Consider the following 12,968-nt stretch of genomic DNA (forward strand, 5'->3'; position numbering starts at 1 on the left):
AAACAATTTAGCATTTATTTTTTAAATTCAACTTTGCTAGATTCCCAGCTAACAGGGAACATTCTCAGAACTTTGGCTACCATTCTAAAGTTATAAACAAAGATTCTTCCAATAACGTTAATAGGATGTTTGTTTAAAGTTACCTGATCTTTACTAATGTTCATAAAATGCTAGTATTATTTGTACATTATTCATGTTTTTTCCCCAATTATGTTTTAGTTGGATCTTCGTTCAGAATGTTCAAAGGACATTCAAAAGTAACATTCCTATAATGTTTGCAAAAAGATGAAATGGAATGTTACCTTTTTATTCGCTTAACCAATAATTTTTTCAGAAATAATGTTTTCAGGACTTATCGTGAATGTTGGAAACTTTTTCTTAGAACTTACTTTTTGAATAAAGCATCTTTTGCTGACATGCTCCCGCTGTCCGTCCCCAGCTCATCCTGCAGAAAGACTATCATGTGATCTATGCGTTGGCTCACGTTTGTGGGCAGGACCGCACTCTGCTGGCCAGCATCCTGCTCCGGATCTTACGACACGAGCGAGCTGAAGCTCCCTTACTGAGGACGTTGAATGACAGAGAAATTAATATGGAGGGTAGGGCTCTCTCTTTGTACTATCCAAAGTTCAGTATTCAACCGCAAACAGATGTCACAGCTGCATCGAGGCTGGGCAACTTCCCTCAGGCTTGTTCATCATGTTTTAGCTATAGAACAAAGCTTCAGTTTTGCTTGTGCATTTTACACAGTTCTTCTTTTCCAGCGATGAACAATTGTTCATTTAAACTGAGCAATCAAACACCGTCTTGAAAAAGTGCAGTGTGTTCTGAAAAGAGCTCTCACGCTCTTTACGCTCTCGCGCTCATGTTAATCTGATACACTTTTAGTAGTATCGACTCAATTTGAATGAATTTACAAACTTAACCATGGTGAAAGTTTCCCTTATGAATATTAGATTATGACTTGATCTGCTGGAAGGTTATGAAGCACCAACAGCATTCTTAAAGGGGCTTTTGGCAACTATTTCAACTTAATAAAACCGTTTATAAATCATTTGGATGGTTTAATAACCTGTTCTGGTGAGAATGGTGACTTTCCCCGCTCCCCCAGCGTTCCCAGGCAGAAAACCAACCTTGCAATTCCACACACACACACACACACACACACACACACACACACACACACACACACACACACACACACACACACACACACACACACTCAATGTGTATGATGTACTACCCACCTCGGTAGACATAGCTCCACACGATAAAGTTGGCCGGCTCCGATAATAACAAATGCACATGAGCAGCGGTAGAAAGCGAGAGGAGGGGCCGCAAGTGAGTTTTTTTACGACATTGTTGTGAAATATACGCCTCACAGCTGTAGGGGGAGCTAATTGAGAAAACATGCAACAACAAAAGTGAAAATCAGCGAAGAAATAGCTACAGTTGCTGATTGCCCCTTTAAAATTTCCATCCAATTAATCCATCTTGACATCTCTAATTCTGAATGGATTGGACAGTGTAGTATGGATGTGAAATAAACTATTAACCATTGAAATTAATTGCTAAGACTTAGAAAAGAACAGAAAGAACATGAATGCAATCCAATATGAATCCAAATACCAAGTTCACTTAGCACACATAAGTTAATTAAAAGGGATAGTTCACCAAAGATGAACATTTTATCATCATTTACATCAAACTTGTATGAATTTGTTCCTTCTGTTGAACATAAAAGAAGATATTTTGAAGACTATGATTAACCAAACAGTTTATAGGCCCCATTGAATTCCCTAGTATGGAGTAAAAAAATACTGCTATATAAAATGCAACTGTTTGGTTACCGACATTCTTCAAAATATTATCTTTAAATTTACTCAAGCTTTAATAGCTTTACTTTGTAAAGATGCATTAAAATTGGTCAATGATGACAGTAAATACACTTTCACCAAATCAGCATATTGGCATGCTTTCTGATGGAAACAACATGAATTAATTAGCCTACATTTTAAAATATACTGTATATTAAAATAGAAAAGTTATTTTACATTGAAAGAAGTCTTTCCCTAACTAAGGCTGCATTTATTTGATAAAAACAATATTATTACAATGTTATTTACAAAATCTTACCAGCCACAAACTTAATTGTAACTATAATTATAATTGAGTATTATCATATTATCTTATTACATTTTCCTCTGAATTGTAAAATATTTAAATGGTTTAGTATACATAAAATGATTAATATGAATAATAGCAATGTATAGAAAAGGATGCAGTATTTCAGGTATTACTTTTTTTAATCTGCCAATCCCTAAAAATGTAGCTTTTTTTTGTTTTGGCGTTGCAGATGAAGCCACGACGCTGTTCCGTGCCACTACTCTGGCCAGTACTTTGATGGAACAGTACATGAAGGCCACCGCCACACCTTTCGTCCACCACGCACTCAAAGACTCCATACTGAAGATCATGGAGAGCAAGCAGTCCTGTGAGGTAATGGAACTAAACGGAACATTCAGCGGACAAAAATGTCTCGCTGTTCACATCATACTCCATTGTGCCTCAGATCTGTGAACGTTCTGTTCTCCCTGTCCTGATGTTTTGTGTTTAGTATGTCTGAGCCAAATGCAACAACATGAGGTTCTCTACAAAGTTCCTGCCTTGAGCAAATTGGCTTTTGTCAGGTTTCTGTTGGATAGTGAATAAAGTGAACTAGCAGTCAGAATCCTTTTCCCTCATGTGGAGTGTTTTCTGGTCTTCCTCTGTAGCTGAACCCATCTAAACTGGAGAAGAATGAGGATGTTAATCTGAATCTAGCTCATTTACTCAACATCCTGTCGGAGCTGGTGGAGAAGATATTTATGGCGGCGGAGATCTTGCCCCCGTAAGCATGATGGCACACCACCATATAGTGTCCTATCAGCTTTACTGCCTTAGTGCAACCTTATAAATGTGGTACTATACTGTCTATACTGATTATCCATATACTGCCTTGGCATTGCTGGTTTCAGTACAACACTGTGTATATACTGGAGGGATGCAAACATGTATCTGTATCATCAACAGTTATCGACCAATATTTATTATTTATATATTAGGGGTGTAACGGTACACAGAAGCCACGGTTCGGTACATACTTCAGTTTTTGGGTCACGGTTCGATACGAGTTCGGTACAACAGGAAAAAGCAAAAAATCCCCAATGCTAGGTTTATTTTTTATTTATTTTGAACAGACAGTAGTGCCAATGAGTTTTTCCACCTATTGGCATTTAGTCCCCCCTGAGGTAGTGTGTACAGCACAAAGCAGTAAACCGAATGCACTCTTGCATAGGAAATATTTTTTTGTATGGCTGATAACAAACAAAAAGTTATGTGGTCACAATCAGCTATAAAACTGACAAGTCTCTCTTGTGTTATAAAAGTACAAAATAAATAGAATAATGAAAAGTAAAACTTGTCTTTTTCAAAAATGAATTGAAACTCCGCATATAGGCAAGCTCTTGCGTGTCATTTGAACTCTTGTTTTGGGTTGGTGCGTAGATTGTCTCTTCTTCAGCTTTTTTCAGGACGAATACATGCACCGTTACACCCCTAATGTATACATTTATATATAAATTATCGGTAAATATTGGAATTTAAGTGGTCAGATCAAAAATAATACAAAGATTATACTTTTTTAAGAGCATTATTTCTTGAACAGCAATTTCGTTATACATGACCAGAAAGGCGTTGAAGTCGGAAATATTTTTTTATCTTTTGAAAGAAGTTTAAGGCTGCATTTATTTGATCAAAAATACAGTAAAAACTGTTATATTGTAAAATATTGCAATTTAACAAAAATTTACCTGCAACAAAAAATTATTCCTAACAAAACTAAATGTAACAATTTTAATGTATTTTTAATTAAATTGTAATGCATTTTGTCTACACATATATTTTGTCTAAAAATCATAAATATATGATTTTTTTTAGACAGATTAGTAAAACTTCAGCCATAACATGGAAATAACTATCAGCTAAAATAACTATAACATCATATTGACCAAAGTTCTTATATCAGTGCATCCCTACTATATTATTATCCTGTCCATGTAGTGCTACATTGATGTTTTATTACATTTATTCTTTACGGTACTGTGCTGTTTTTGTGGTCTTAGTATTCACAGTCTGTCTGTTTCCTCCCTGTCCAAGTACCCTGAGGTACATTTATGGCTGTCTTCAGAAGTCTGTGCAGCAGAAATGGCCTACCAACACTACAATGAGGACCCGAGTCGTGAGGTAGCAAGTTGTTAAGCTACATTTGCGCATGTTTACAGAGGAAAATCTTTCAAAGTGCCAAAATGTGTTTGTCTCTGTCCCCCAGTGGTTTCGTCTTCCTGAGGCTCATCTGCCCTGCCATTCTCAACCCCAGAATGTTCAACATTATTGCTGGTGAGTGCACAGCTTGCATCACAAGCTCCATTTTCCAGCTGCAACACATTAAGGTTAAGTACCCACTCAGATATTTCATTCTGCACCTGTTAGAGCTTCAGTCTGGTAGAAGAGCACTTAACGGTCCAAATGTGTAAATGCATAAACATGTCATAGTGACAGTCAACAGGCTATTTCATATTTTAAATGAAAGTGGACTTTGGCACATCAAAAAATTGTATTTGTTAAAAAAGGGTTTTCAAATTCTTCCTAATAGAAATGTAATGATTTGTGATGCATTTTTCTAATTGTAATGCAGTTTGAATGCAATCTACAGATACTATTGGCTAAAATATGACATGGCAAAATTAATACTGCAATGTGTTGCTTTTTAAAGATAAAGCCAAATAACAATCTAGAAACAATATAGTTGGTTTAGTTTACTTCTAAAAATAACCTATTACTTGAGCATAATTATAAGCCTCTTATTTCAGAATATGAAGGATAGGATTTATTTCTCATGACCTTAGCGGAGCTCAAGGCTGCCACCTACAGGCTGTGTTTAAGCAATGTCACATAATGTGCAGCTGTTCTGTTGTGATGAATATCACTGTTGTATGAAGTTGTTTAGAAGTGTTCACATGAATGAATGTTTATATATTTTGAGGACATTTGGTTCAAAACTTTTGGAACAAAAGTTTGGGGTCGTTGCGTTTTTTTTGTTGGGTTTTTTTCATAATTTTTTTGCTTTTGAAATACATTAGGGTCACTTATACTGAATAAAAAGTATTAAAGACTTAAATTTGTTACATTTCTATTCAATTATTTCAAATAAATTCTGTTCTTTTGAACTTTTTATTAATCTATTATTGAGCAGCAAATCAGCATATTACTGTGCGTTCACACTAGGGGTGGTGAAAAAAATCGATTATTGATTAATCGCAAATATGTTATGGACGAGTATGAATCGATTATTAAATCTTCAAAAATCGATTTTTTATTTATAAAAAAAATTGCATTATTTTATTTTGTAAAAAAATTTATACCGGAAGTTGAACGTCACGAACCCGCCCAGTTCCAGTTAGCAAGCGCGTGTAAGGCAATGTCTATGGTGTAACCAGCCAGAGCGAGTTAGAGCAGGTGTGTAAAAGCCTGTTTGAGCCTATTTACAATCGTATTTGATTGCAGAGGGCCGTAGCGCAAGCACTACCTCTCGCTCGTTCCTCTCTCTCTCGCGCGCGCTCTCTTACCCTCATATGAGGCGCCGTTTAGGGCTTATATCAAACTTGATTCACGCACACATATATGAAACACTTGCATACACATATATTAAGTAGTCAAACATACATGTATACTGCTGAATGCTCAAACAAATACATATGAAATGCACAACGACACACCTAAAGTCGCTCACGCACATACACGCAAACTCTACACACACGAGATGCGCGCACATACAAACTCTCCACGCACATAGCCTACTCATATGAGACACGCGTGGCACACACAAACTCTCCACGCATATATGAGACATGCGCGCGCACACACTCATATGAGACGCGCGCGCGCACATAAACTCTCCACGCACATACTGACGCGAGCACACACACACAAACTCAATGAGACGGAGACACAAACTCACGCACAAACTCAATGAGACGGAACACACACAAACTCTCCGTGCACATACTCATATGAGACGCGAGCACACACACACACACACACACACTAGGCTTGGGCGGTATCCAAATTTTGATACCGTCAAACCTCCTCCCTATTTTACCGGGGTATATGGTATTACCGTAACTAATTAAAAATTATGACATAAGGCTCAGACAGCGTCACCAAACTGTTGGCTTGTGTCTACACCGTTCAGAAACTGAATACCAGATCGGGCATAAAAAACAAACACAAAAAAAATCAAGGGCAACCCGTGCACGTTGTGTCTGATCCTTGTTGACGGCATTAAATGTAATATGAGCCGGAGCCCTATTTAGACTCGACTATTTTTAATACGTGGCCCGTTATAATATGGTGGCGCCAAATAATTGTTTAACCCAGGTGCTGAGGGGGTGGTAGATATAAATACTATTTATAAATGAGCAAAAATGGGACAATTAATAATATTTAATTATTTTAATTATGACAATTGTATTCATTTTATTAATTCATTTAAATTAAATTAACAAGCAACAAGCAAGAAGTGCATTTGTAAATCCGGTGACGCGCGTCCATTGATTTTTATTAATACAACTTTTCTGTCAGTGCTGCAAAGATTAAGTTGACGATCCCCATCTCCTAGTGAACGCGCATATATAGAGAGAAATGCAAATCATGGATTACATAATCAGAAGGTATAGGCTAGCCTTTTTCTTTTCGTTTTGAATTGTTTCGTTTAAAGAAATTGACGATTGATATCTCCGTAGTGAACGCGCCTATAGAGAGAAATGCACATCATGGATTAATCAGAGAGTATGCTGCCTATATTTCTTTTCCTTTTGAATTGTTTCGTTTAAAGAAATTGACGAATCGCCATCTCCATAGTGAACGATAGAGAGAAATTCACATCATGGATTAAATAATCAGAGATTAGGCTAGCCGATTTCTTTTCGTTTTGAATTGTTTCGTTTAATGAAATTTCAAGCTTTATTTAGATATCTGTCATGTTTGTGAGACATACACTGAGTTTCGGTTAATTTATGATGAGATTTCAATGCAAGTGACTGCGCTCGCCAGCGCACGATCATGTCATGATTATGTTGTCTGCTATATTTGATTCTTATTTATTATTGGTTGATAAAAAAAAAATTTAAAATTAAGATACAATTTATACAAAACGAAATTCACTTTAAAGAAAGGCCTTTTACAAAATGAAACTTAATTAAGTGGTCAATGTCTGACTCCCGATGCATCCCATCTTACTCGTGCTGTTCAGTTTTCATTATCAACGTAAAAAAACAACAACATTATAATATTTTAACAAATATAAACGAATGCGCTTATTTAATGAACTCGGGGCAAAATGCATCCTCGCAGCGGTGAGTGGGTGGTTGTTTCGGAGATGCGACATTAGGTTAGAGGTGTTTCCATCTCTCGCGGTCACCTTTTTTATTGCAACATTTACAAATTGCCTAGTCAGTATTTACCGCCTCTCCCTTCTCTCTCTCCTCCACACTGTCACTTGATGACAACTACATAAGCATTTTTAGGCATTGAATAAATTATATTTATTTATTATATATAAGTGCCGGTAATGACGGTATTGAAACTGATACCGTTGCTATTTTAAGACCCCGCGGTATGCGATATTACCGAAATACCGCCTGACCCTAACACACACACACACAAACTAGCGCACATACTCATCTGAGACGCATGCTCACACAGTACATGATATGATTCTCAGTGTGAACAGAAATCACACATTGTTAAGTGCATTTTTTGTTAACAGAGACAGAGTCCATTGCTTTTATTGTTTTTGGTTGTTTTGTTCATTTAAATAGTCTTTAGAAATAAAAGTTTATTGATCTTTGAAAAGGTGTACCTTCATTATTATGCCATTATCATTATTTTAGAAGAAAATGGTCTCAGAACGACTTTATTATCAATATTATCGTTTATCGCAATAATTTCTTGGACAATTTATCGCCCAGCAAGATTTGTTATCATGACAGGCCTATAGGTGTTACTGAAGTTACAGTAAGTTGTTCAAAAATGTTCATTTTGTCTTCTTAATGATTAAATTGGACAATTTTCTTCTAGAAAGGTGTTCAGGTGGAGAGAAAACCTTTTCTTTACCTTGATATGTTTCGACTGCAACCTACAGTCTTCCTCCACCTGAACAACACCTTGTCTTTCTAAAAGAAAATTGTCCAATTTCTACAGTATGTTGGTTCTGATCTACTTCCTAAAGGAAATAAGCCTTTCATTTATTTGTTATTGTTTAGTTCAACTTGATGAGTCACAACACAATGTGATGTATTCATTTCTGTGTTCTACAGAACATAAGCTACATACAAATAATTCTTAAGTTATAACTACCCGACACAGAAAGTGCTTTGAGTTGTTGTTACTCAATAAAAGAGTTAAGTAATTCAGCAGCTGACTTTTTTTAATACTGCAATCACTTTGTAGTGTATTTTCGTTTACTGTTGTGAAATGGAAAATCAATAATCGCTAATCGAGAATCGTTAATAATCGAAAATTGACTGTAATCGAATCGGGACTTCAATAATCGTAATCGAATCGAATCGGGAAATCAGACAGATTAACCACCCCTAGTTCACACCGTCGCCGGCGAGAGCGGCAACATTCGCTCTCACCACCCTGCCAACGACGTTGTAGAAAGATTTGTGGGTCCTTTGACGTAGATCGAATGCTTGGTCTTTTTTAAAACTTTATTTAAATGGGCCGCAAACAAGCATGTTGATCGTTATTTTTGCAGACTGACCAAGTAGGGTATAAGTTAACCTCATGGAATCTTTTAAATGTGAAAGTAAGAAATTGATCGATGGAAAGAACTTAACAATTATAGTGACATGTTTGCAAATTAAATAAACCAATTAAAAGCCATTTATGTGGTGTGTCTTTTGTGTTCATGGTTAAGTGCTAATCTAATTTGCATTCCTGCTGAAAAACAAGCGTTCTTGCGTGAAAATGTTGCCTATGAAGTGTTGTGTACGGCCTTATCAAATTCACATGATCAGCCTCTCCTCTATTTTGCTTGTGAACTAATGTGGTTGGAACCAAAGTTTACATGACTGCATTCTCTGGAATGCTCTCAAGTGGAGGACATTCCGATTGGTTGCCGCCGAACCGCGTCATAGCTCATTACCATGAAGTTGACCTGACTTCATCTCATAGATATAAACACTAGATGTCGCCTTGGGGTTCTAATAGTGCTGTAGCGGCGCTTCAACGTCAAAATTACGTCGATGCCATATTTTTGCGTCGACACTTCTTTATTTATTTATTTTTTGCACCGTTTCTGGCGGTACAGCTCGCCACCACACGTGGGAGACCGAAACATTGCAGAATGGAGGACGAAGACAACTAGAAGTGAATGTGCTTTCCATTAAATGAATCACACACAGTAAACAAACCCTTTACAAAAAAAGCTCTGTGACAAAAAAGCTCGCGCTCTGATCGGTAAAGGGGCACAGACCTCTCCCGAATCATCTCCAGCAGTAGCAGCCTCCGAAGCACCACTAACTCCGCCTCGTAAGCTGATATTAGTATTTAAACATTCTCTATGATAAAAAATGTTTGTAAAAAATATTTTAACACGTTTTTGGCGGTTATAGAGTTCTAATGACGGTGTTCAAATACATAACATTAGACTAACGTTAGCCAGCTTATAGTATCATGATTCAGTACACTAGTTAGTATTTATTTGAGATACAACAAACCAAAACAACTAGAAAATCACATTCATGACGATTAATGGTGATTTTTTTTCCGTTAGACCTTTTCCTACATTGACACTGATGAGGGGCTCCCCTGTTTCAAGATGGCTGCTCTATTGACGCATTAGTTCCAATGAACTGCCGTAGCCAAGGCGACATCTAGTGTTTATATCAAGGACTTCAACTCTTCTCGCCGCCTGCTCACATTAAAAATGAATGACCTCGGGCCACTTTGACGCTCTCGCCCGCGGCGGTGTGAACGCACAATTAGAATCATTTCTGAAGGATCATGTGACACTGAAGACCAGAGTAATGGCTGCTGAAAATTCAGTTTTGTTTTCATAGGAATAAATTACTTCATAAAATGTTGTCAATTTTAGTGAATATTAGACTTCGTAGACCATACGTATAGAAGTTGACCAGTTAATAAACAATACACTACATTACTAACCCCTAATTAATGTGACATGACCAAAAAAAAAGACAGAAATCGAATATTTCCCCACTATATAATATTGCAAAAAGCAGTATGCTAACAGAGTAGTATGTCCGAATGCATACTATTTGAAAAACAGTAGGTGGAATGTCCCCGGATGACCTACTGCTTCCTAGGAGACTCTGAAGTGCACATTCACTGGACATTTTACCATCCCACAGGATAAGATTTATGAATGGCAGTGAAATGACGCAACTGACGCTGGTAGGTCACGTGACACTAACAACATGGCGGATGCATTACGTCCGAATTGAATTCCTACTACCCACATTCAAACTATATAGAACATATAGTATAACATATAATCATAAGTTCAAATTCAAATGTATGTCCTAATCAGACAGTATGTGATTTGGGATGCAGCGCAAGTCAATAAACTGACTGTAGTGTAAACATTGTTAATAATTCTGTTTTAGTATGATATTATTAACGATGATGAAAATGTGTCTTGTTTTTGCAGACCCTCCATCCTCCACAGCAGGTCGAACACTCACCCTGGTAGCAAAGTCTGTGCAGAACTTGGCCAACCTGGTGGAATTTGGCGCTAAGGTGTTTTGATTTTCGCACTGTGTTAGAAAATGAGTTACCTTGAAAAGGCATCAAAGAGTCTGTGAATGCTAATGTTACAGCAGTGGCATATCATCGTTTGTTGTGATATGTTTGTGTTGCAGGAGCCCTACATGGAGGGGGTGAATCCTTTCATCAAGAACAACAAACAAAGGATGATCATGTTTCTGGATGAGCTGGGGGTAAACTGCCCTGTATCCATTTTTAAAGCAGCATGGGTTGCCTGCGGCTCTGTTTATGAGCTCTGTGTGAAGTAGCTTTCCTATTACATTCTCTCTGTGTTGTTTCCCCAGAATGTTCCTGATCTTCCGGAATCTACCGAGCACTTTAGGACTGATTTGTCCCGTGACCTTGCTGCCCTGCATGAGATCTGTGCTACTCATTCTGACGAACTCCGCACCCTCAGCAACGAGAGAGGAGCACAGCAGGTATGTGTCTCTCATCATACATGATAGTAAGAAATATATAAGACATAATGTGCAGTCAGCCAGGACCCTGACATGAATGTATTGACTGACTTTTTGTTATCATGCCTATTACACAACTACTTGTCAAATAGTAGCTGAAATTATTTCATTCCATGAGATGAAAGAGGCTGTTTTATGAAATATGAAACTAGCACACCTATGGAGAAAATAGGTTACAAGGGAAAACCTTCAAATATATTTATATAAACATATTTGACCACGGAATGTCTTGATTGGCCAATCAGAATCAAGTATTCCAAAGAGCCGTGTGATACTGTACATTCAGTTTACAAAATCAGAATAATATTCAGTCAGCACAACTTTTTGGTCTTACATATATTGTATAATAAATATATTATATATTGTGGCTTTGTATATGGTAGGACACTTGTATGCGTCGTCATATTTTTAACATTTGACCAAATCAAGTTCAGACGGTCTTATGAGTTTTTCAATCCAGCGAATTTCAAAGTTTTGTCCGTCAATAGAACGGCTGCATATGAGGCAGTAAGTGCATGACATTGTTTCGTCAACTTACCGGTTTTAAAGTATAATTGATGTGGTTACTCTGTTTTTTTCTGTCACCAATTGGCCAACATCTCATGATACTAAAGATGAAGTGCTACGCACAGGCTATTTAAGGCAGTATTGACTATGACTCGTCAACAAATGCTAGACTAATGCCCGTTTCACACATACTCCGTTTGCAGTGCGTATGCGGTGTGTATTTTTTTACGTTAGAGCTTTCACACTGCATCCGGGTGCGGTCCGGCGATCCGTTCCAGGTGCGGCGCGTATACAGCAGTGCAGAGATCGTTTCCGCACCGAGTCTATTTTTGCTGTGCTGCACCGCACTGAATTAAAGTGGCAGCATTGTTCACATTAAAATAGACATAGATTGACAAGAAACTGTAATAATTTCATCATATACGCATAATTACAGTTAATGTGTTCTACAGTTACTAAATTACAGGGTCAAGAAAAACAAAAAAGTATGATTATTGTCTCAAAAGTTGCAAAATGCCATCATATATGATTTTTTCCCCCTCAAAAAATACATGATATATATTTTGGGGAGGGGGTGGGGGGAACCTACATGTAAAACAAAGAATCACAATGATTAAAATTAATTTTCATACTGTTTCAATGTCTTAATGTCAAAGTTAACGTTTGGATTTAAAATCAAAATTACTTAGCCATTTTTGATCTTGTGGCACACAGAAACTGCGGATCAGTTGCGCACTGCAAATGCAACTTATTTGAAAACACTATAGCGCATACTGCTCCTGTACGTATACGCACCGCAACACGCACCGCATATGCACTGCACACGGAGTATGTGTGAAACGGACGTAAGACGCTCCTCAAATGCATAAAACATTACCCTTTAAATATAGTGTTTCTTGAGTAAAGAAAAGTTATTGGTTTTTTTGTGCTTTTTTAAAACAAATAATCAGTTCTTTATTTACCATTGCAAACTAGCAGAGTCCAAACTGCCTGTGGCACTTTATTCATTATAGAAGCAGTTATGAGGTTTTTCTGACAGTTTGTGGATCCAATGGAGTTACAATCTCTTATTAAAGGGCACCTATTATGGCATTTAAAATGTTCCTAATA

The 12,968-nt window shown here is 37.2% G+C and overlaps 1 protein-coding gene across 1 annotated transcript in view; it reads left to right on the forward strand.

Moving 5' to 3' along the window:
* The window catches only part of rasa1a (RAS p21 protein activator (GTPase activating protein) 1a), a 57,270-nt gene that overhangs the window by 36,724 nt on the left and 7,578 nt on the right, over positions 1-12,968 (forward strand). The window contains exons 17-24 of the mRNA XM_077231598.1: positions 440-599; positions 2,357-2,499; positions 2,775-2,890; positions 4,198-4,284; positions 4,370-4,437; positions 10,778-10,866; positions 10,989-11,066; positions 11,178-11,312. Of these exons, the coding sequence (XP_077087713.1) occupies positions 440-599; positions 2,357-2,499; positions 2,775-2,890; positions 4,198-4,284; positions 4,370-4,437; positions 10,778-10,866; positions 10,989-11,066; positions 11,178-11,312 (876 nt within the window). The remainder of the gene's footprint in view (positions 1-439; positions 600-2,356; positions 2,500-2,774; positions 2,891-4,197; positions 4,285-4,369; positions 4,438-10,777; positions 10,867-10,988; positions 11,067-11,177; positions 11,313-12,968) is intronic.

The sequence above is a fragment of the Siphateles boraxobius genome, unplaced genomic scaffold (assembly GCF_051911475.1).
Source record: "Siphateles boraxobius isolate OS27281-9 unplaced genomic scaffold, OSU_SipBor_1 16, whole genome shotgun sequence".
Classification (NCBI taxonomy): domain Eukaryota; kingdom Metazoa; phylum Chordata; class Actinopteri; order Cypriniformes; family Leuciscidae; genus Siphateles; species Siphateles boraxobius.